Source organism: Cajanus cajan, chromosome 7 (genome assembly GCF_000230855.2).
Source record: "Cajanus cajan strain Asha chromosome 7, NIPB_CcT2T_4, whole genome shotgun sequence".
In the NCBI taxonomy this organism is placed as follows: Eukaryota; Viridiplantae; Streptophyta; class Magnoliopsida; order Fabales; family Fabaceae; genus Cajanus; species Cajanus cajan.
Genome location: NC_138523.1, coordinates 53,434,598 through 53,456,026, shown reverse-complemented (window position 1 = coordinate 53,456,026; position 21,429 = coordinate 53,434,598). Strand labels below are relative to the sequence as shown.

Below are 21,429 nucleotides of genomic sequence, written 5' to 3'. Positions count from 1 at the left end.
AAGTAAAAAATTAATCGGTGTTTTCTTGAGAAAAAAATTACAGCTTTATTTATTTAGAAACGACTGTTGACATCTTTGCTATTTTGTATCTTTCATGTTATGTTGACTTATTTTGTATAAGTATGTTGAATTATTTTGATTTATGCATATTTTCGTTTCTTTTGTTATTTATATATTATTCAACTATTAAAGCTATTTAAAACAAATAAGAATTAAGTGTTAAAATTGACTAAGTTAATTAGTATTTTATATAAGAGTTATTTAAATGATTAAATTAAATATTTAATAAAAATAAATATGCAAATAAAATTTTAATTACACAACACAAATTAATTTCCTTTAAAATATTTTTGTTTAAAAAATGTGGAAAGAAGGGCAGTGCAAACATCAAAGGCTGGTGATAAACACACCTCCATTGTTATATAAATACACCCTTTTTTTTTTTATAAAATATATGAAATCCTTAAATTATCCTTATTTACACCTCTCTTTTTCTTTTTTCCTCTGTGCACCTCTCTTCTTCTTCCTCCTCTGCACGCACACCTCTCTTCTTCTTTCTCCTCTGCACACCTCTCTTCTTTTTCCTCCCTGCACCTCTCTTCTTTTTTTACACCTCTCTTCTAAAAAATTTTATTATTCCAGAAAATTCTTTTCATAATAAAAACTTGATTATTCCAGAAAGTACTTTCTGCAACAAATTTTTCCTATTATTCCCCTTTTCTGCAACAAGAATATAAGCAAGTTAGACACATTGCTTTCAACCCAGTGTTGAGATCACAACTTCATTATCTTTCCTTATTGTTCAAATGACTATGTGGGTCTGCTTTTTCTCATTACCCTCGGCTGTAACATTTGACTTTTTGGGCGCAATGTGGGCCGTTTGTGAGATTTCCCCTCCAAATCATAAGGTTCTCTGCAAGTTTTTTTTTCTTCTGTATTTTTAATTTATTTTATTGGATGTTGGTTTTCTGCTTGATTGGTGGTGGTCGAAGTAGTGTTGGAAGCTTCGTTTATTCAATAATGTAATTGTTTTTCATTCATGGGGTATTCTTGAAATATACCAAAAAATTAAATGCCAACTTGTTGTTATGTATGACCTCAAGCAATTTCCGTCTACTTATGTTTTTAATTCGGAATAATGGATCCTGGGTCTACTGCTCCAGGTTTACAGATTGGCACAAGTTTGAAAAAAAGAAGGAGAGGTTGCGGAGGAGAAAGAAGAAGAGAGGTGTGCGTGCGGAGGAGGAATAAGAAAAGAGGTGCAAATAAGGGTAATTTAAGAATTTCATATATTTAAAAAAAAAAAAAAGGGTGTATTTACATAAAAATGGAGGTGTGTTTATCACCAGCCAACATCAAACTGGACTTGAGCCCAAAAGGCAATTAACACTACTTTAAGCCCAAACTCATTTAACCAGAAAAGGCCCAAACCCATTAGTTTTAAAAAATACACGTTAATGAAACGATGCGTCAAGAGTTATGCACCTTCTTTTTCCTTGCTCCACCGTGTTAGGGTTTTGCAGAGTCGCCATTTTTGTTTTCTTCACACTTCACTCGCACCACAGACAATGAATTCCGGCTCCATATAATGCCACTACCCGACACCGCAACGTTGTTTGGACCAATACTTCAAAATATCGTTCGACACGGTACGCTATTTTGCCCCTTCGCGTTTTTCTCGTCGATCTTCTAGAATCTATCCGTTTCGCGAAACTTGGTTTTCGATTTGATGAATATCCATCGACTCGCTAGCACAGTGGGCTTCTGGAAGCTTTCACCGCAAGGAAACTCCATTCCACCATTGCCCAAATCGCGTTCGTTGCGCAATTTTCGGAGATGATGGGTTCGAATTCGAACCATGAATTCAATAATCCTTTTAGGTCCAAAAATGGTCCACAAATTTTCCCATTCGTTGATTATTTTGCGTAGATTATGCAGCCATCCGTTTGATGGGGATGATGGATTTGAATTTATTGAGGAGCCTTTGAAAAAACTGGGTTCAGATTATGATGAAAGGCTCCATTTGAAGGATGATTTTGGTGGTAACCAAAAGCAGTTTTCACTTAGGAAAGGGTTCATAGAAACTGTTAAGTTAGATGCTAAGAGGGTTCTTGAGGTACTCCGGCAAGATGGTCCTGGTCTTGATGCCAGGTTGGTTTTAGGTGAGTTGCATGTAAGGCCATCGGGGCTTCTTGTGAGGGAGGTTCTCTTTGGAATTTTGAAGAACATAAATTGTGAGAATAAGACCAGGTGTGCGAAGCTGGCATATAAGTTTTTTGTGTGGTGTAGTCAGCAAGAGGGTTACCGGCACACTGCGAATGCGTATCACTTAGTTATGAACATATATGCTGAGTGCGATGAGTTTAAGGCGTTGTGGAGGTTGGTTGATGAGATGATTGAAAAAGGGCTTCCTGCTACTGCTCGAACTTTCAACATCTTGATCCGGACTTGTGGTGAGGCGGGGTTGGCTAAGAAATTGGTGGAGAGGTTCATAAAATCAAAGACGTTTAACTTTAGGCCTTTTAAGCACTCATACAATGCAATCCTGCATGGTCTTCTTGTTTTAAACCAGTACAAGTTGATTGAGTGGGTTTATCAGCAGATGATGCTTGATGGATTTTCTTCGGATATTTTAACTTACAATATTGTCATGTATGCCAAGTATAGACTTGGAAAGTTGGATCAGTTCCACAGACTGCTTGATGAGATGGGTAGAAATGGATTTTCTCCAGATTTTCATACCTTCAATATTCTTCTTCATGTTCTTGGCAAAGGGGACAAACCACTTGCAGCTCTCAATCTTTTAAATCACATGAGAGAAATTGGTATAGACCCAACTGTGCTTCATTTCACTACATTGATAGATGGACTCAGCAGAGCTGGGAATCTGGATGCTTGCAAATATTTTTTTGATGAAATGATAAAGAATGGGTGCATGCCAGATGTTGTGGCTTACACTGTAATGATAACAGGATATGTAGTGGCTGGTGAGCTTGAGAAAGCGCTGGAAATGTATCAAGATATGGTTTCTAGAGAACAAATTCCAAATGTTTATACATACAATTCCATAATTCGGGGATTATGTAAGGTGGGAAAATTTGACGAGGCATGCTCAATGCTCAAGGAAATGGAGACCAAAGGTTGTAGTCCAAACTCTGTTGTCTATGATTCATTAGCGAGTTGTTTGCGAAATGCTGGAAAGACTGCTGATGCTCATGAAGTGATACGACAGATGACGGAGAGGGGGAAGTATGCCCACATGCATTCAAGATTCAAAGGGCATAAGGCATAAGCTAGATTTTCATGTTGTATTAGTCAACTCATGAGACATCGACATTTTATCTGGTTAATTGAGACCAATGACCTGCTGCTTGTTCAGCTGATTAGAAGCTGGAGAGATAAAGTATGTAGTACCCCCTTCCCTAATATATATATTTCTTACTTATTTCTACACTCAGTAACTGACCTGTATGCCCATTTTTTCATAATATGATTAATATTTCTTGTTCTTTATTTTAGGCTTTGCTTCTTTTCCTTCATATCTGCGTGAATTTGTCAGAGCTTATTTATCAAGAACAGGGTGCTTAAATCGTCTTTGTTTCTTTATAGTGTAAACATTATGTACATTTGGTAGTAACTAGTTTTATTTGAGCTTAAGTTATCTAAATTATAACTGGTGTATGTAAACTTATTCATTGGCTTTTGCTGTATCTATTTATAACTTATAAAGTGCATAAAGGATTTATAATCTGGATGCTTGACAGCCGATTGATTAATTTGGTACAATATCTATAGATGTACCCGTATTTCCCTGGGAAAAAAAAAAGAGAATAAATAGTGTATTAGATTTTAAAGTCATCTTCTTGCTTTGGATTTATCACTTGTATAGTCAACAGTGATATGTTGAGGTGAAATGTCTTTTGTATAGTTTATAATATGACTGTTTTCTATAATCCTTTTCAAGTATGGCCTTTGTTACAGGATGGACTTTTTATTTATTTAATAAATGATCCATTACATATTTAATTATCGTGCACATCCCCTTCTTTTGATATTTAAAATGACATCATTTTCATTGTATGTTATTGATTATTGTTTTATATCAGCTGAAACTTATGTCTTTTATTCATGATTTTAAGATTAAATTTATAATTAAGTCCTTTTAATTTTTGAGTTCCAAGACTAAGTCTCCTGGTTCATTGGTGCATTTCCCCAAATCCAGAGCAAGAACCAGCTGCATAAAGTGTTGCCAATTTTGTCTGCTGGCTTCTTTGTTGCTTTCCACCAACATTCTTTAGCTGGTTGCTTTTCTGTGGATTCAAAGACAGATATTTACTCTGCTGCCACATTCAAGATGAAGATTGGAAAGCTTATCCCCTCTTATTGTCAGGTTATTGTTATGATTCATTTGTTCGCTTGATATTTTGCACTGAGTTCATACATGATACTTGATAGGCATGCAGAATGGGAGCACCAAGTCCAAAAAATTAGGATGCTATGCAATAATGCAATCTTCACCTTGCATGAGATCTTTTTATTGCAGATGCCTATGCTGTTAGGCATATTGAAGTTTATAACTATTTACTTATAGTAGATAACAACTCTTTTTGGCCTTAAAAACACTATCATCTGCATAATCAATAGCATTGAAGATAAAGTACATGACTACATGTTTTATCTTCTCTTGTGGAATTGCCACTTTCCAAATTGATACTTAGAGCTGCTTTTATTTTTCATAACTAATTGCACTTGCTTTTGTTTTGTTCCAATTTCCATCTTTGTTCTCTGGAAAATTTTCATAGGTAGGAACCACAAATGCCAGTTTCAATTATTTTTTCCAAGGGTTCCTCAATTTCCTACATACAGATTTTGGCTTAATTTTCCGTGATTTATCATACTAAGTGATTCTTAGGTAGGCGGCTTTGGTGCGGTTTTTCATGTATCGTGTCAAGGCTTCCCCAAAGGCTCTTTTTTAACATGATTAGATTTACTTTTGAAACTACATTTACAAAAATTATAACTTACTGCAATTAAAATTATACAGGGTGGTACAACCTCATACGGGGTGAAGTTCTTCAATTTTCTACCGATGGAATTGGCAACTCAGAAATTCGAACCCAAGTGTGTACATTCATCATCCAAGTCCAGGGGCTCGTGTATCTGGCTGCTGTCTGTAATGATGAACGCGGACATTGCTTCTTTGGTCTCAGTGGCTCTTGGTCGTTTCTACCATGGTTTTATACGTATATTTATTTATTCTTGATTGAGTTGTTCAGTTGAGAATGATTAAAATATTACATAGTTGCCGTATGGCATTCCTATACATACAATCAAGGTATAATAGCCTAACAGGACAATTGATCAGTACAATTTTTTTGGGTACTAGAGTCCCTAGAATGTAGGGGCTAGGACCCAGAGGGGAAGAGGAGAGACTAGGAGAATAGAAAACGAATGTTTCATTTTAGGGTGTTGACCCCTACTGCAAAGCAAGAACACTGAAATTTTGATCTTATTTTTCTCATCCAAGAAAGGACTTAAAATTGCTGAAATAGAATGGCAGATGAGTAGTTAGTTGTCTCAAATTCATATTCTATGTAATTTGAATTAATAAGACAAATATCAGATATGAGTGCGTATGGAAAGAAGAATGTAGAAAAACTCAACTATTGAATTTCCAATATAAATAATCACGTTAACTATAATTTCTGTAATTTTTTTTTTAAAACTTTGAAATCAATGGGCCACAACAACCTGCTCATGTCGCAACGGATGCTGCAACAGTAAAGGTATTCAGAGTCACCATTATTATTCAAATCCACTTTCGTCAAAGTAGTCAAAATGTCTCTTTCAGAGATTTGAAGGATCTGATGCTGTTCCTAGTCATGTAAAGAGAATTCTGTTCACAGGCTGAAGTAGTGAAGGCCCTGCCTTCTCATAAAAGTCATGCATACGTTTGTTGTTGACATATTCTAAGCATAGAAAGACATGAGTGATTTATGGTGGAAATTACGATTCACGATTATACATAGAACGTGTCTGTTGTTTAACATAGACCTCCTGCTCCTGCCTCGCCCACCCCGTATTTTCCTTTTCAGTCTTGTACTTCTCAATTCTCATGATATTTTTGCTCACCACACAGAATTTATCAATCTTAGCCTGTAGTTTGTATTAGTAGTTCCACCTATTTTAAAACATTTAATGTCAGCAAGTACAATTTATTGAAGTGGAACTTGTTAAACAGTGGCGTGCCTAACATTTGAAATTAATAACTAACTAAAATTGGCTTGACTTTCGGGTTAGAACTTAGAACAGCCATAAATTTAATAGACGTTCGTGTCATTGTTGACCATATATATTTAGTAGCCATAAGATTTAGAGTTATTACACTGGCACTTTATTTAGATTTTATAAAATTGTACACACTATTTTTAACGTTTAAATACAGGGTTTTTTTCCCCCAAACATTTAAGGGCGTCAGTATAATAGCTTTTCAATAATTAAGGCAATTAAGGAGTTAGTTTAGGGGTTGAAAAAGTATGAGTGTGTAATCTGATAATCTCATAAAACTTGATGTGTATATGCAATTTACTCTAAAATTTAATAGTCAAACCTAACCAAACTATTCAATAAATGATTCACAAAATTATTTTAGGACTTGTTTGAATAAGTTTCTCTATAAACACTTTAAAAATAATTAAAAAAAAAGAAATTAGATTTTTCATAAGCTAAAATTAGTTCATGAGTTTATTTGAATAAACTTTTCTAGAAAATAAGAAAGAAATGGTAAATTTAATTTAATTTTTTTGCATAAATTAGTTTGTAGAAATTTTTTCATACCAGCTTATCCAAAATGTTTTTTAATTTATGTACAAGTTAATTTTAACCTGTGAAAAAAAATTTAGTGTTAAAAAAAACTAATGAAAAAAATTATTTTATTTTTCTTTTCTTAAAAGCGTTTGTTGAAAAGATATTTTAAAATACTCTATACAGAACTTGAAAACACATTTTGAAAAAATTAATGAGATAATTTCTAAAAAAATATTTTACATATAAGTTAATTTTAATTTTTTTAGAAACTTGTTTTGATTTTTTTTTCCTACGGGTGTTTATGAAAAAAAAAAATTATCTAAGCATAACCGAAGCATGGATGTGCACCCATAGCCCCCTTTTGGACCTTGCTTCCCTTCGCTCACAGAAAATGACCCACAATGGAAGAGGATTTTCACTATTCCATTAATTTTGTTTTGCCTTGTACACACTCTTGGTACAATTTAGAAGCAGGAGATTAATACCATCATACTCAAAAAAGTCATCTGAACCAATAAAACTTTTCATTATTCATAATTTATATGAATAATTTGCAGCTTAGTATCTATCTATATAGGAAAATATTAAAGAAGGGGGATGAATTTGTAAAGAAGAAAAAAAATTGTATTTTATTTTTTGTCTTCCTGTTTCTCTTCTGGCTTCTCTTCTGCTTTCTCTTCCTTCTTTTCCTCTTTCTTTTCTTCCTTCTTCTCTTCCTTGGCAGGTCCAACTGATACTATATCCACCTTCCCTACTTTCTTCAGCTTCTTCACCAATGCCACTGCATCCATTTCACCAATCACTGTTAACTTCTGTTCCTTCACATCTGCAGCAATTGAATCAACCCCTGTTGTTCAAAGTAACAACACTTAATTAACACAGATTAATATCTATCCAAGGCACAGATAGAAAAAACATGTTACAGTATCTATTACCAAGATAAACACAAATGAAATTACCATAGATATCTGCAGCTGCTTCTATTGCTTTCTTCTTTGTTTTCTCATCTATCATAGTGAGAACCTTTAACACCACCTTCTGCTTTGGATCCCGTGAGGGACACCAAATGCCAAGAGTAGACAAAAATAATTTTAAATTAAACCATACTTACAAATATAACCAAACAAGCATGAACATGTGCATGTGGAATGGAAACAAAGTAAGAAAAAAAGATCTGAAGAAAATTGAAGATGAAAATGAGTACCTGTGCCTCCATTGTGTGAAAACTAGGAATAAGGGTTGAGAACTTGTGGCCTTTGTTTTGTGATACAAGGTAATGCGTCTGCTTGTGGATATCTTCTTTTATTTGTGTGTGCTACATCCAAAAGCAACACAAACTTTTAAAACATTTTATTATCACTAAAATTTATTACATATTATAAAAAATATATAAGTCTCACTTCATATTTAATGAGATACATAAAATTTAAAGAACAGTAAAGACAATGTCGGAAAGAATGAATGATACCTACTTATACTTTAAATGCAAATTTCTGGCCAGCATAGCACAACTCAATAGCGCACACACGACAAATGTTGACATGTTCATTATGGTGTGTTACTTGCCATTTAATTTTTCTTTATTTTTTCCTCCTTATCACTTCCTTTTTATATCTTCCTACCAAAAGGAATAGAATTTGATCACGTCATGGAATAGATCAATAGGAATGTGTTTAAAAACCAAATATGATTGGAAAAAAGAAAAAAAAAATAATTGCTTTATAAGATACATATATTTTGATTAATTGGTTGTCATCCAAAACAAGCATATATAGATGTGATAAGATAAACGGCGATATTCAAATTTATACTAATCCATATCACTACAAATTAGGATTTCTTTATACCAATTTCAATAGCACGAACCCAACCGGACAATTTTGCTTTTGTTTTTATTTTTTAAAATCATATAATAAAAAGTTGTCTATGAAAATAAATTTGACTTTAGAAATTGATTATATGTAAGAAAAATATTAATACCTTACAATGTTTGTCATAAAAATAGTTACCTCTAATTAATTAAACAAACTATTTATAACTTTTAAAATATTTACTTTATCCAAATTAATTATGACACTCAAATATATTTATATAAAAATTTTGCTTATTTTATTTTTATAAAAACTAAAATTATTATTATTATTATTATTATGAAAAAAGTGTCAATATTGTTATTTTTTAATTTTTGGTTTGACAGGAATGATTTTCCTTCTCCTATGTATATGTGTAATGGAGAATTAGAATCACATAATTATTTTGTGTAGAAAATAGTCGTGTGTTCATTTTTTATTTAAATATTTGTTAAATCTTAGAATTTATGAATTGTCACATTTTATACGTTCTAAATTGTAAAATTAACAGAGGTGTACATCCAAACCAATTTATTTGAATATTTTAATTATTATATTTATTATATAAGGATTATAAAAATTAATCAAAGAAAAAATTTGAGTATACTAAACTGCCTCAGCTTGTATTTTCTAAATTTCAGGAAACTAAAAGATATCACATTTATTTAACTCTTTTTTTTTTTTTTTTTACTTTGATAAGTTCATTTATTTAATTATTATTATTATAAAATTTACAAGAAAATAAAATTTTAATATTAAATAAAACATTTCTAAAAAAATATATATATATACTTATATATAAAATAATAAAAAAAAGATAAAAGGCATTAACCTCAAGATGATAATTTGTTATGACATCTCACTTTTTTTTAAGAACATCTTCATTTACTGGACGATCCACATTTCTCCAATGGAAGTTAAAGAAGAAAAAAAAAATTATAGGCCTAATGTTTTTCATTAGGCCTCTAAAAAAATTACCATGGGTCCAATGTTCCCACAAGTTCTACTAGCCCTAAATGCTTCCTATGCCCATTCTTGCTTATAATTTGGGTCCTAGAACCTACTACTTTCAACATTTTGGATCTTCGCACTAATATTTTTTACATTTCGGGTTATTGTGCCCAATGCTTTCTATATCGGGTCCATGTGCCCATAACTTTTATCTTTGCTTCATGATATATACTCCTCCTTTTTTTCATAAGTATACCTCAATTTTTTTTTAAATAATTAATTTTTTTAAAATATTTTTAATATATTTTTTAATTTTTTAATTTTACATTAACAATATTTAATTTAGTACCTTTTTTTTATACATCTTTCCTCATTTTTTCAATTTTTAAATGTACTTCCTACCTTTCTTTCATCTCACCTATTTTGGTAAGTAATTTTAATTCTTTTCGTTTTATATTACTCTCTCCCCTTCTCTTTCAGTTTTCTTATTCTTATCTTCTCTCTTCCCGGTTTTAGTTTTCACACACATGTAAAACGTAAAACTAGTTTTCAATAATATTATAGGTGTGTATAGTTTTCTCGATAATAGATAAGAAATTAGAGGAAGACGAAATAGTGTATGTGAAAACTAAAAAAGAAAAAAAATTATGAAAAAAAAGTAGCAAATTAAAAATGAAAATAGAAAATTAGAAAAATAAAAAAATTACAAATATTTTATAATTTTTTTTAAAAAAAAATAAAGGAGGTATACTTATGAAAACTTTTGGGTTCCCATGTCCAATGTTTTTTATATTGGGTCCTTGGGCCCATTGGTTTTTATAATTCGGGTCCTTATGCCAAATACTTTCAACATTTCGGGTCTCTACACCCACAACTTTTATCTTTTGGATACCTGCGCCCAATTCTTTCTACATTTTGGGTCCTCACGCCCACTGTTTTTACATTTTGGGTTCATGCACCTACTGTTTTTTATAATTTGGGTCCTCACATCCAAGGCTTTCTACATCGAATCCCTGCACCCAATGCATTCTATATTCTGGGTCCCTGCACCCACTAATTTTACATTTTGGGTCCTTGTATCCATTGCTTTTTACATTTTGGATCCCTGCATACATTGCTTTTAAATTGAGTCGTAATGATTATTGTCCTTGTTTTTAAGCCTCACTATCAACTTTTTTATTGGTCTTGTGTCCAATTCTTTTTATTTTATTTTTTTATTTATGTTTCAAATGAAATTGAAGTTATCTTATGGATTAGTTTGATCTTTTTGCACACTCCTAATTTCAACCATAAAGAAATCTTATAATATTAATGATAACGATGAAAATATACACATTTTCATCACAATTTTTCATTTTCAATGAAAATGAAAACAAAAAACATGCATACTAAACAACTTCTAAACCTCATAATTTTTAGTTTCTCTTTATTATATTACACAATTTTTTTTATTTTTTTATCTAATTAATTTGTAAAAAATTATAAAAGAAAAACCACCTACATTAATACAGTTTCTCCTTTTTTTCTTATATAGAAGGAGATAAACAAGTAAATAAGGTAGCATAACATTAATTGCGACATACATAAACAATGGACTATAGAGTCCATCACCCTTATTTGGCTTGCGCAACTTACTTACACATGACATTCATGCATGCATGCATAAACAGTTGGCTTTATTGACACACCATAATCTACACATGGAAAGTGACTGATCAATCACACAACGCTTACAATATTGGTGTCTTCTTCTTCTTCAATTTTACTGTTCTTCAAGATTGTAGAGAAAGCCCAAGAGTGAATGGAATTTTTTTGTTTATGCTGTCCCGTTGAAGCAGAGAATCCAACCCTAACCCACTGAGGAAGGACAGTGCTAAGGTCAATGGCATGAGAGATTGAGACAACTTCAGTGCCTGTGCCAGGATAGAATGTAGCAGCAGTGAGTGTTTTAGTGAGAGAGTTATAGTTTATGCGTGCAGTGGCTGTTAACCCATTTCGCCACACCCACTGAGCTGTTCTTGCTGAAGTGATAGAGTTCACATTGATTCCAATGTGTACAAAGTTTGGATCCCTTATATCCAGATTAGGGTAAGTGTCAAATTCAACAGCAACAACTCTGTCGGATGCTTTGAGATTATCAACATGGATGTCGTGGTTATTGTTATCGTTGATATTAGAGGAGTTTGTGCGTGCAGTATTTGTGCCGGGAAAGAGTCCAAGGAACTTGCCATTGGAATTAGGAGGGATGACAGTGTCATGTGATGCAATGAAGAAGGTAAGACCATCGCCAGGAATAGTGTCAGGTGATGAGATGGAAAAGGTGAAACTAGTTTCAAAGGCTCCAACAAGTTGTATTGGGGCAGAGTATAAGACTCGCCCTACACTGGAAGGCAGTGGTTGCAATTGACTGTCTAACCTTGTGAGTTGTAAGGCATTGCGTAAAGCAGTGGCATCACCTTGAAATATCAGATCCTTTTGGTCTAGACCAAAGCTGTTGAAGCTGAAAGAGAGTGAATCTGCTGAGTTCACCCTATTCACTGCCATCAACAACATAGCCACCAACCCAATTACGGAAATTATGGACTTGTTAGAGATAGCCATGGTGTTCAAGTAGATGTGTGTTTGTGTTACTTCAAGGATGCAAACTCCTTCCAAACTTTCCAACTATTTATAGCAATTCTGAAGTGAATATCACCACAAAAATTCTATTCTACCCTTATTTATGGGTTATCGGTATAGTTAGAAGTTAGAATTACTAATTTCATCCATAATTTATTATTTTTAATAATTTATTTGTATAATATTTTTTTATTTTCTTTGGTAGATTATCCTTCCATTTCCTTTTTAAATCTATTTTAATTATACATGCTGTAATTTATTTGTAATAGTATCATTATATACTTAAATAATTTGGTTTTAGTAATTTTTTAGCATATTTTTATTTTTGTCTTAATTTTTTTTAAATTTTATTGTGTAAATTAATTTTTCACTTCTATTATTTATTAATTCTTTCAATATTTTTATAGCATTATTACAATCTTATAATTTTAATCTCTATAATTTTGTTCTACTTTTTATTGTATAATAATCTAGATTGTTTATTTTTGTAATTAAGTTTCTTAAAAAATATTTCTTGAAGAAAAAATAAGAAAAATAATTTAAAATAATTTTTTTATAAATTTATTTTTTAAAATATGTATATTTTTTATAAGTTCAAAATTAAATTTTTAAAGAAAAGAAAGAATTTTTTTACAAATTAATTTATACATAAATTAATTTTGAATTTATAAAAAATTTATTTTATTTTATTTTTTAAAGTATCTTTATGTAAGTTTATCCAAACAATATTACGAACTTTATATATAGGAATATATGTGGAACGCTGCTGGATTATATATGCACCGATGAGTTTCTAAGAAAACGAGAAAAATTAAAAGTGGATTCAGTTCCAATCTTTATAGAACTCACTTTTCATATTGGGTTTGAAATGAATGCACGTGGAATTCATTTGCACCTACTTTTTTTCATTTTCAAAATAATCCTTTATTTGAGTTTCATGAATACACGTAACACGTGGAATTCATTTGCTCCTACTTTTTTTCATTTCCAAAATAGTCCTTTATTTGAGTTTCATGAATGCACGTGGAATTCATTTGCTCCTACTTTTTTCTATTTCCAAAATAGTCCTAGTTTCATCATATTAATTTTATCTTAAATTTATTACTTTTAATAATTTATTTATATAATATTTTATATTTTTGAATTATATATATATATATATTTTTTATTATTTCTATATTTTTTTTGTTATGTTATTCTTTCATTTTCTTTTTTAAATTATTTAGCATTCTATTTTCTATATCTCTAATTAATTTTCTTTGTAATAGTATGCTTAAATAGTTTAGTTTTAATAATTTTGTAGTATATTTTTGTTTTTTTATCTTAAAATTTTGAATTTTTATAGTGTAAATTAGTTTTTTTACTTTAATTATGTGTTAGTTCTTTATTGAAGAATTTAGTTGATTATTTTTAGTGGAGTTTTTTCCCAATCTTAATCACACTTAAAGTTTCTCGAAAAACATTTATTGAAGAAAAAATAAGAAAAAAATTGAAATAAACTTTTTATAGGTTTATTTTTCAAAAGTAATTATTTTATAAGTTAAAAATTATATTTTTAAAGAAACTATTAAGAAAGAGTTTTTTTTACAAATTAACTTATACATAAATTAATTTTTAATTTATAAAAAAATATTTATTTATTTATTATTTAAAAAAAAATGTAAGTTTATCCAAACAATATTACTAACTTTATAGGAATATATGTCGAACATGCTACTGGATTATAAATGCAGGTAATTATGCTCTGAGTTTCTAAGAAAAAGTTTCTAAGAAAACGAGAGAAAAACTCAAAATGGATTCATCTGTTTATTAGTTCCAATCTTTATAGCTTGCACGTGAAATTCATTTACTCAAAATGGACTCATCTGTTTATTAGTCCAATCTTTATAGATTGCACGTCAAATTCATTTACTCGTATGTTTTTCATATTGGATTTGAAAAGAATGTTCTTGAAATTCATTTACTCGTACTTTTTTGCATTTCTAAAATAGTCTTCTATTTGAGTTTGATTTTTTTTGGTATATCCTCTATTTGAGTTTGATTTAAAAACTATGAATAAACTCTTATATATTAAATATTAATATTTTTATTATATAAAAATATTTTTTAAAAAAATTTTATAAGGGAATTTCTAAGATTTTTTTAATTTATTTAATTTGATTTTTATTTATGATAATTATTTATGAATTAAATTTTAATATTTTTAATATAAATTATTCATAATAAAAATAATCTTGTACTTTAATATAAATTATTTATCATAAATATAAAATATAATTTATATGTTAAAAATATATTTATATAAATTTTAAATATAATTTATATATTAAAATATAATATTTATTTAAATATATAATTATTATAAATTTTAGTTATATATAATAAATATTTAACATGTATATTATCCAGACTAAAATATTAATTATATTTTTAAAATAAACATTCAGCATTCATAGAATTCATTTTAAATTAACTTAATTTTATAAAAAAAAATTTAAGTAAATATGAGTTTATAGTGATTTTTTTCACAAAATATATTAAAAAATAATTTTTGACACACTATTATTTATAAACTTGTAAATAAAGTGTATATAATTGCCTAAATGACTTGATGTACACATAGAACAAATAACATAGTTAGAGGTACATATGAAACAAATAATCTGACTCGAAAAGTTAGTGAGAAGCAACTTCTAGTGTAAAACTTGAGATTATATTTGCAACACAATGCTAAATATCATGATAAATGAAAAAACCATGTTTGAGTCTTATACTCATTACTGAAGTGAAAGTATGACAAACGTGAAGCCAAAGTATAGAGTTCTGTTTGCGTATCGCAAAACTGGTGAACTGTGATTCAGCAATTCATAATTTACAAAATCACAATTTTTGTGGTATCATTTAAAATTTAAAGACTGTATTGATATACTAAGAAACTCTTTCTTTTATATCTTCACCGGATTAGATTAATCGGATGGACTTAATAATTTAAACCAAATTAATTTAATTAAATCTTATATTAATTGGTTTAAATATCAAATTTATATATTTAAAATTTAAATCAATTTAAACCAATCAATTAATTTATATATTATTATTATTTATTTAATTAATAATTATTATATATATATATATATTATTTTCAAGACGTTTTTGTGTTATAATATATATATATATATTTTTTTTTTCATTTCTTTTTTTCAAAGAAATTGCTCATATATTAAGTATCATTTTTATATATTATAGTACGTTTGAAATTATTAAGAGATTAAGAAAAAGAAATTAAGAGAAATTATATTATAAATTTATTAATTCAGTTAATTTTTAACTATATATTTATTTAGTTAATATTATAAAATTTATCTACTTTAAGAATGAGAAAAACAGCTAGGTAAGAAATGATTTCTTTTTCTAGTGATATAAATGTAAATTAAGTTGGTCAACTTGTTTAGATTCTTAAAATTAATAAATATTTCGATTCTTAGTTCAAAGAATTAATTAATAGTAATGAAATATGTTTAGACTTTAGAGTTTGAAAAATTAATGACAAATATATATATATATTTTTTAAAAATAGAGATTCGTTTGAATTTTTCCTAGGTTCAATAGGGGTATTATTCTAAGGAAATTATTTGAATTTTAAAAAAAAAATTATGTATAATTTGTTTAGAACAAATTATAATCTTTCATTTTTCTTATATCATTCTAAGAATTAAATTGCAACTTGTTCTTGAATAAATTGGAACTAATGATTTATTTATAGTTCACTGAGTGTAATGTTTCTAATTTAATAACCAAATTAATAATAATTAAGTCATTATTAACATGTATAAAACGAGTATGGTTATATGGTCAGTATTTTAATTTTTTTGGTAGCTGGAGAACTGCAAATTTGGATATGAAATTGAATTGAAAAAACATGAGTTCCACGGGATATTGCATTGAATTGAAATAGTACGCACGGGTAGAGGAGGGGGGACCTAGGTGTCGTGGTCCCCATTTTCTTTTCAATTGTGTCAAAATTATTATTATTTTTTAGAATTTATAAAAAAGATATTATAGATTAATAGAAAAAGAGAGATAAAAAAATATAAATGATAATAAATTATTTATGATATTAAAATATTTATATATAAGTGTTAAAAAAAACTGGTCCACTTACTAAGGAGTGCATTGAAGTGTCAACATTATTTTCTCAAGTCGTAAGTTTACCAATATGTTTTTATGTTTATAGCATTCTCAACATCAATATCTTAACATACATCATTTATATACATTACTCCAATTCAATGAATATATAGATTAAACATCATCATATAAGTTAGGGATGTTCAAAATCGAACCTGATCGAAAAGAAAATCGACAAACCGATCCAAAAAAATTGAAAACTAAAAAAATTTGATAAAGTTTGGATTTTTGGATGTGTTTTTCAGAGAATCGACCAATTCAGCTCGGTTTTCGGTTCAATCAGTTGGAACTGAACCAAAACCTACCAAATCGTAGTGTTGCCAATGATTGCATCTGCGTTTGTGAGTGTAGGTTAAACTCTAGGTCTCTCACTCTCATTTCCAAATTAGAAGTCTTCTCTACCAATGTCGCCTCTCTCCTTCTAACCTAAGTGCCCTCCTTCGTCATTCTCTCCCTCTAGCCTCTGCACCTTCGCTCGCCGTTGTCTCTTTGTTCACTTCTCTCTCACCCGAGTGCCCTCTTCTACGGCTTTTCCGTTCTCTACCTCTGCACCTTTGTGTGACTGTGTCACGCGACTGATGTTCTCCTTTGAGAGCGAAAGTCTCTCTCTTTTGAGTCTTTTCTTTTTCTTTTTTATTTTTTTAAAAACTCTTTCTTTTTACTGTGTGGGTATTGGAGAAGAGCACATAATTAACAACAACAAAATGTAATTATGATTCTATACAAAAAAAAATGTGAAAAAATCGCAAAAATCGAACTGAACCGCAAACTATTGGTTTAGTTCGATTTAGATATTATAAAAACAAAAATCGAACCAAACTGAATCTCACATATTTTTGTTATTCAGTTCGGGTGACTTTTTAGTTAAAAACCGAATCGAACCAAACCACAAACACCCCTAATACAAGTATAGCATACCAATACTCAATAATTCAACCATACAATCATCACATAATGCATTACCCATGTCAATGCCTATAGAGATCAAATCACACCAATCAAATAGAGCATATCAATGCTTAACGACTCATTTAAGTATATCATACCAATGCTTAACAATTCAACCACACAATCATCATCTATATGCATTATCTCAGATCAAATGATACCAATCAAATATAATATACCAATGTTCATCAATAATTCAACTACTTAAATATCTATATATATTATCCCATATCTATATACATAGAACTATCATCATTTAACAACATTTAACTATCAACGGTTAAATCATCAATATAGATTATCTCTGATCAATATGGATTGATTATCACATAATGTTTAATTCATAATATGGATTGACTGAACCTCCATATTATTCCACATAAATCCTAGAGGAAACACCTTTAAAACACTTTGCCATTTAGGAGTTAACTTACTCACTAAAGGATTTCTAACTTGGTCTCTCAAGGTGCCATAATTGATATCCACATAGTGTGGTATGAAAATTTTAGAAAACAACTTTTCTCTCTTCTAATTTTTTTGTATCTCAATGAAGACATGTATCGACACCACATGTCTAAACAACTTAGATCACCATTATATATCATCATAAATCAATATATAATGCATTAACTTCAATCATCATCATACACCATAAAAAACCTAATAAAACAATATATGTGAAGAATATAAGGGAAACATATTTTTTAAGTATCACAAAACTTGCTTAGAGTAACCAAAATTTGCTCAAAGCCCTTAACATCTTGCTCGGAACTACCAATAGCTAGCTCGAAGCTACCAATACCTATCTCGGAGCTAACAACACCTAACTCAAAGCTACCAACACTTTAACAAACATCACACACAAAGGAAACATTCAAGACATATCGTTTAGCTCAAATTCAAACAAGTCTAAAAAATTACATAAACCAACAATTACCAAATGCTATCAAATAAGAAAGTCATTCACCATCTACTCGCCTACTTTTCCACCTGCAGCTCCAAAACCTTCACCTTCATTATTCGACGTTGATCCATTGACCACTAATGTAGCATCAACAACATCACCTTCATGTGCAGTGTGCATAATAGAAGCTCCCTCAGTAGTACTAGCCACTACGCCACCCTCGAGCACAAATGCTTCTTCATTCAACTCAATAATCACCTTTTTCTTAGAACCCATTCCTACCAATAGCTAGCTCGAAGCTACCAATACCTATCTGGAGCTAACAACACCTAACTCAAAGCTACCAACACTTTAACAAACATCACACACAAAGGAAATACTCAAGACATATCGTTCAAGTCAAATTCAAACAAGTCTAAAAAATTACATGAACCAACAATTACCAAATGTTTTCAAATAAGAAAGTCATTCACCATCTACTCGTCTACTTTTCCACCAACAACTCCAAAACCTTCACCCTCATTATTCGACGTTGATCCATTGACCACTAATGTAGCATCAACAACATCACTTTCATGTGCAGTGTGCATAATAGAAGCTCCCTCAGTAGTACTAGCCACTACGCCACCCTCGAGCACAAATGCTTCTTCATTCAGCTCAATAATCACCTTTTTCTTAGAACCCATTCATACCAAAGGCACCTTTAATACAACATTAGCTTGCTTCTCATCCATAATAACTTCCTTATTTACAAACTCTCCTTTGAATATGTGAAAATCAACATTCAACTTACCACAAGAAAGCTTTGGAGCAAAAAATGTTATCTGGCGAATAGCCTTGTGGAAACTAATTTATAAATTAATAAATGAGGGTAATTTAGTCCACACATATGTAACTTAAATGTTTCTTAATAGCCAAAATAGCATTCATGAAATTGTGAGAATCTAATTCCCGAGTTAAAAAGAAAATGTTCTTATTATAAAAATATTGCATTACCGTTATTTAGTCTAATGCAGTAAAAACCTTGATTTTTGAATAGCATAAATAGTTTTCTCAAAAACATTTATAATCAACTAAATACAATCCAATCATTCTTAAGAATCATGATTTTCGATATTTATAATTCTCGTAAATCATGATTCTCAAACATAAAATAAATTTCTTCTACCAAACATTCCCATGAAATTTTTATATTTACTTTCTTTTTATATAAGAGAGATAACATTTTTTTTCAATAATAAGGTAGTCACTTGTAGAGGCGGATGCACATGCAAAAGGGAAGGGGACAACTACCCTAGTAACTTTTTTTAACACGGTATAAATATAATAAAAATCTATAATTAAAATTATTTTTTATAATTTAAAATATAGTAAAAAATATATTATGACTAATATTGCTCATACAAAATTTCTCTAAATCACATTATTTTCACTTTTGAGTTAAATGTATTCAATATTATCTCATTATTCTTAAATTCAACTAGAAAGTCTTTATCATAAAATAAATAAATTCAACTAGAAAAATTCTCTTACAACAATTTCAATCTATCTTTATTTTATTTTTATATGTATACTTAAGTATTTTAACTATATAATCCTTTCAATTAACTTTCTTTTATCTTTATTTTAAAATTAATATTCTTTTAAGAAATTATTAATAGTTAAAGAGAATTCAATATCAAAATCTATTTTGCATTATGACTCTGAAGTCTAATTTATATATTTAAATTTATTTATTTTAATTTTAATTAAAAAATAGTTTAAATTAAATTAATCTTTTGACCCTCATTTTATTTAATTGGTTCAATTTGATTTCTCTATTATTAAAAAAGTTTAATTTGGTCCTTGTTTTTAATCATGCAATGTGGTGTTTTTCATTCATTTGAGAGTAACAACATCTTGTACATGTGGCACAATTAAAAAAATGGCACATAAATAAGTTTTTTTTTTGTAACTATAATATTGGTACGAAATATTTACTATCAAAATTAATGACTAATCTCCATTGAAGATCGTAAGCACACACAAGGTGAATATTCTTCCTCCCAACATAGTTTGTTTCATACCCAAGATCAGAATTCGAATCTTAGACAACTTGGTTAAGAAACACAAGTCATTACCACTTATACCAACCAATGTTGGTTCACATAAATAAGTAATTGAGTGTGTTAGAAGTAGTTACATAAATAAAATAGTCTAAAATAAGCACACACACAAAAAAAAAAAGACATTCAAGAAATATTATGTATAGTGATAAACAAAAAGTGTCATCATAAATACAATATATGTATAAATATATTTAACATATATCTGCAATTTTAGTGTTGATTTTGAATGAGATTCAACAATATATATTTAGAAAGGAAAATCAAGAAGGCAAGGGCAAAAAGTTGTCTATTTGCTTGTGTCTCACAAAATGTTTTCACCAAGATCATGACTCTCAAATCACCAAAAGCAATTTGGGATTACATGAAGGAAGAATATGTTGGAGATGTAAGGATTCAAAGCATGCAAGTGCTAAATTTAATAAGAGAATTTGGTTACAAAGAATGAAGGAGTCTCAAACAATCAAACAATACTCAAGAAAGATTGCAATAAAAATCATAAGAAAAATAAAAGGAAGAAAATGATCAAAAAGAGAAAAGACAAATTTTGAAATTTAAATTCAAATTAAGTGATAAAGATATTCAATCAAGGTGGAGTGTTAGAAATATGCCTAAATATCTTTAGGAGAATAAATTCATTTTTATAGGAATCTTTTATTTATGTTTCAAATATTTAGATTGAATTTGTTTTTATTATTTTAAGACTTTTTTTGTTTTTAGAATAAAATAATATCAATATTTGATTATTATATCACAACTTTTCTCTATAAATAGAGAATTCATAAATAAAATTAAATTATGTTCCTCTGATTGTTGAGATATAAACTAAACAAGGTCTCACATTATAGGAACAAAGAGGAGGCATTTTAGGTAATGAACAAAGTAAAATTATGAGTGTTTAAATTCAAAGTGGACAATATCTAATCATTGTGAAGTTGTGTGTACTTTATAAACTCTTTTTTCTTCTCTTATTCTAATGATGTGGGATCTTATTTTTATCTCAACACTTATGAGATGGTATGATACCCAATGCATTAACCATCTAAAGTTTATTTTC

The 21,429-nt window shown here is 29.3% G+C and overlaps 3 protein-coding genes across 6 annotated transcripts; 1 reads left to right on the top strand and 2 right to left on the bottom strand.

Annotated features, from left to right (window-relative positions):
- Positions 1 to 105: 105 nt before the first annotated feature.
- On the top strand, positions 106 to 5,512 carry LOC109794849 (pentatricopeptide repeat-containing protein At1g55630). 4 transcript variants are annotated; one of them, XM_029270585.2, is made up of 3 exons: positions 106 to 3,403; positions 4,182 to 4,390; positions 5,045 to 5,512. In XM_029270585.2, the coding sequence occupies exon 1, from the start codon at positions 1,859 to 1,861 to the stop codon at positions 3,290 to 3,292; it is 1,434 nt and encodes a 477-aa protein (XP_029126418.2). In that variant the 5' UTR covers positions 106 to 1,858; the 3' UTR covers positions 3,293 to 3,403; positions 4,182 to 4,390; positions 5,045 to 5,512. The 4 variants fall into 4 exon arrangements, with proteins under 4 accessions (XP_029126418.2, XP_020209879.2, XP_029126419.2 ...); XM_020354290.3 differs by having other exon boundaries at positions 4,175 to 4,390; XM_020354283.3 differs by having other exon boundaries at positions 111 to 3,403; positions 4,223 to 4,390.
- Positions 5,513 to 7,309: 1,797 nt separating this feature from the next.
- Positions 7,310 to 8,242, bottom strand: LOC109795448 (heavy metal-associated isoprenylated plant protein 39). The gene is made up of 4 exons (XM_020354952.3): positions 8,208 to 8,242; positions 8,012 to 8,122; positions 7,767 to 7,845; positions 7,310 to 7,654 (listed from the first exon to the last, which is right to left on the bottom strand). The coding sequence occupies exons 1-4, from the start codon at positions 8,226 to 8,228 to the stop codon at positions 7,437 to 7,439; spliced, it is 429 nt and encodes a 142-aa protein (XP_020210541.2). The 5' UTR covers positions 8,229 to 8,242; the 3' UTR covers positions 7,310 to 7,436.
- Positions 8,243 to 11,149: 2,907 nt separating this feature from the next.
- Positions 11,150 to 12,263, bottom strand: LOC109788332 (lectin). Its single transcript, XM_083060083.1, has one exon. The coding sequence runs from the start codon at positions 12,207 to 12,209 to the stop codon at positions 11,328 to 11,330; it is 882 nt and encodes a 293-aa protein (XP_082916209.1). The 5' UTR covers positions 12,210 to 12,263; the 3' UTR covers positions 11,150 to 11,327.
- Between the last annotated feature and the right edge of the window lie 9,166 nt (positions 12,264 to 21,429).

Bases quoted from the DNA above. Each gene is read 5' to 3' on its own strand.
- LOC109788332 (XM_083060083.1), bottom strand. From the start codon at position 12,209: ATGGCTATCTCTAACAAGTCCATAATTTCCGTAATTGGGTTGGTGGCT.
- LOC109794849 (XM_029270585.2), top strand. From the start codon at position 1,859: ATGAATTCAATAATCCTTTTAGGTCCAAAAATGGTCCACAAATTTTCC.
- LOC109795448 (XM_020354952.3), bottom strand. From the start codon at position 8,228: ATGTATCTCATTAAATATGAA. The intron at 7,846-8,011 runs GTACTCATTTTC...GATCCAAAGCAG, and splicing joins TTCACACAATGGAGGCACAG to AAGGTGGTGTTAAAGGTTCT. The intron at 7,655-7,766 runs GTAATTTCATTT...TTTGAACAACAG, and splicing joins AGCAGCTGCAGATATCTATG to GGGTTGATTCAATTGCTGCA.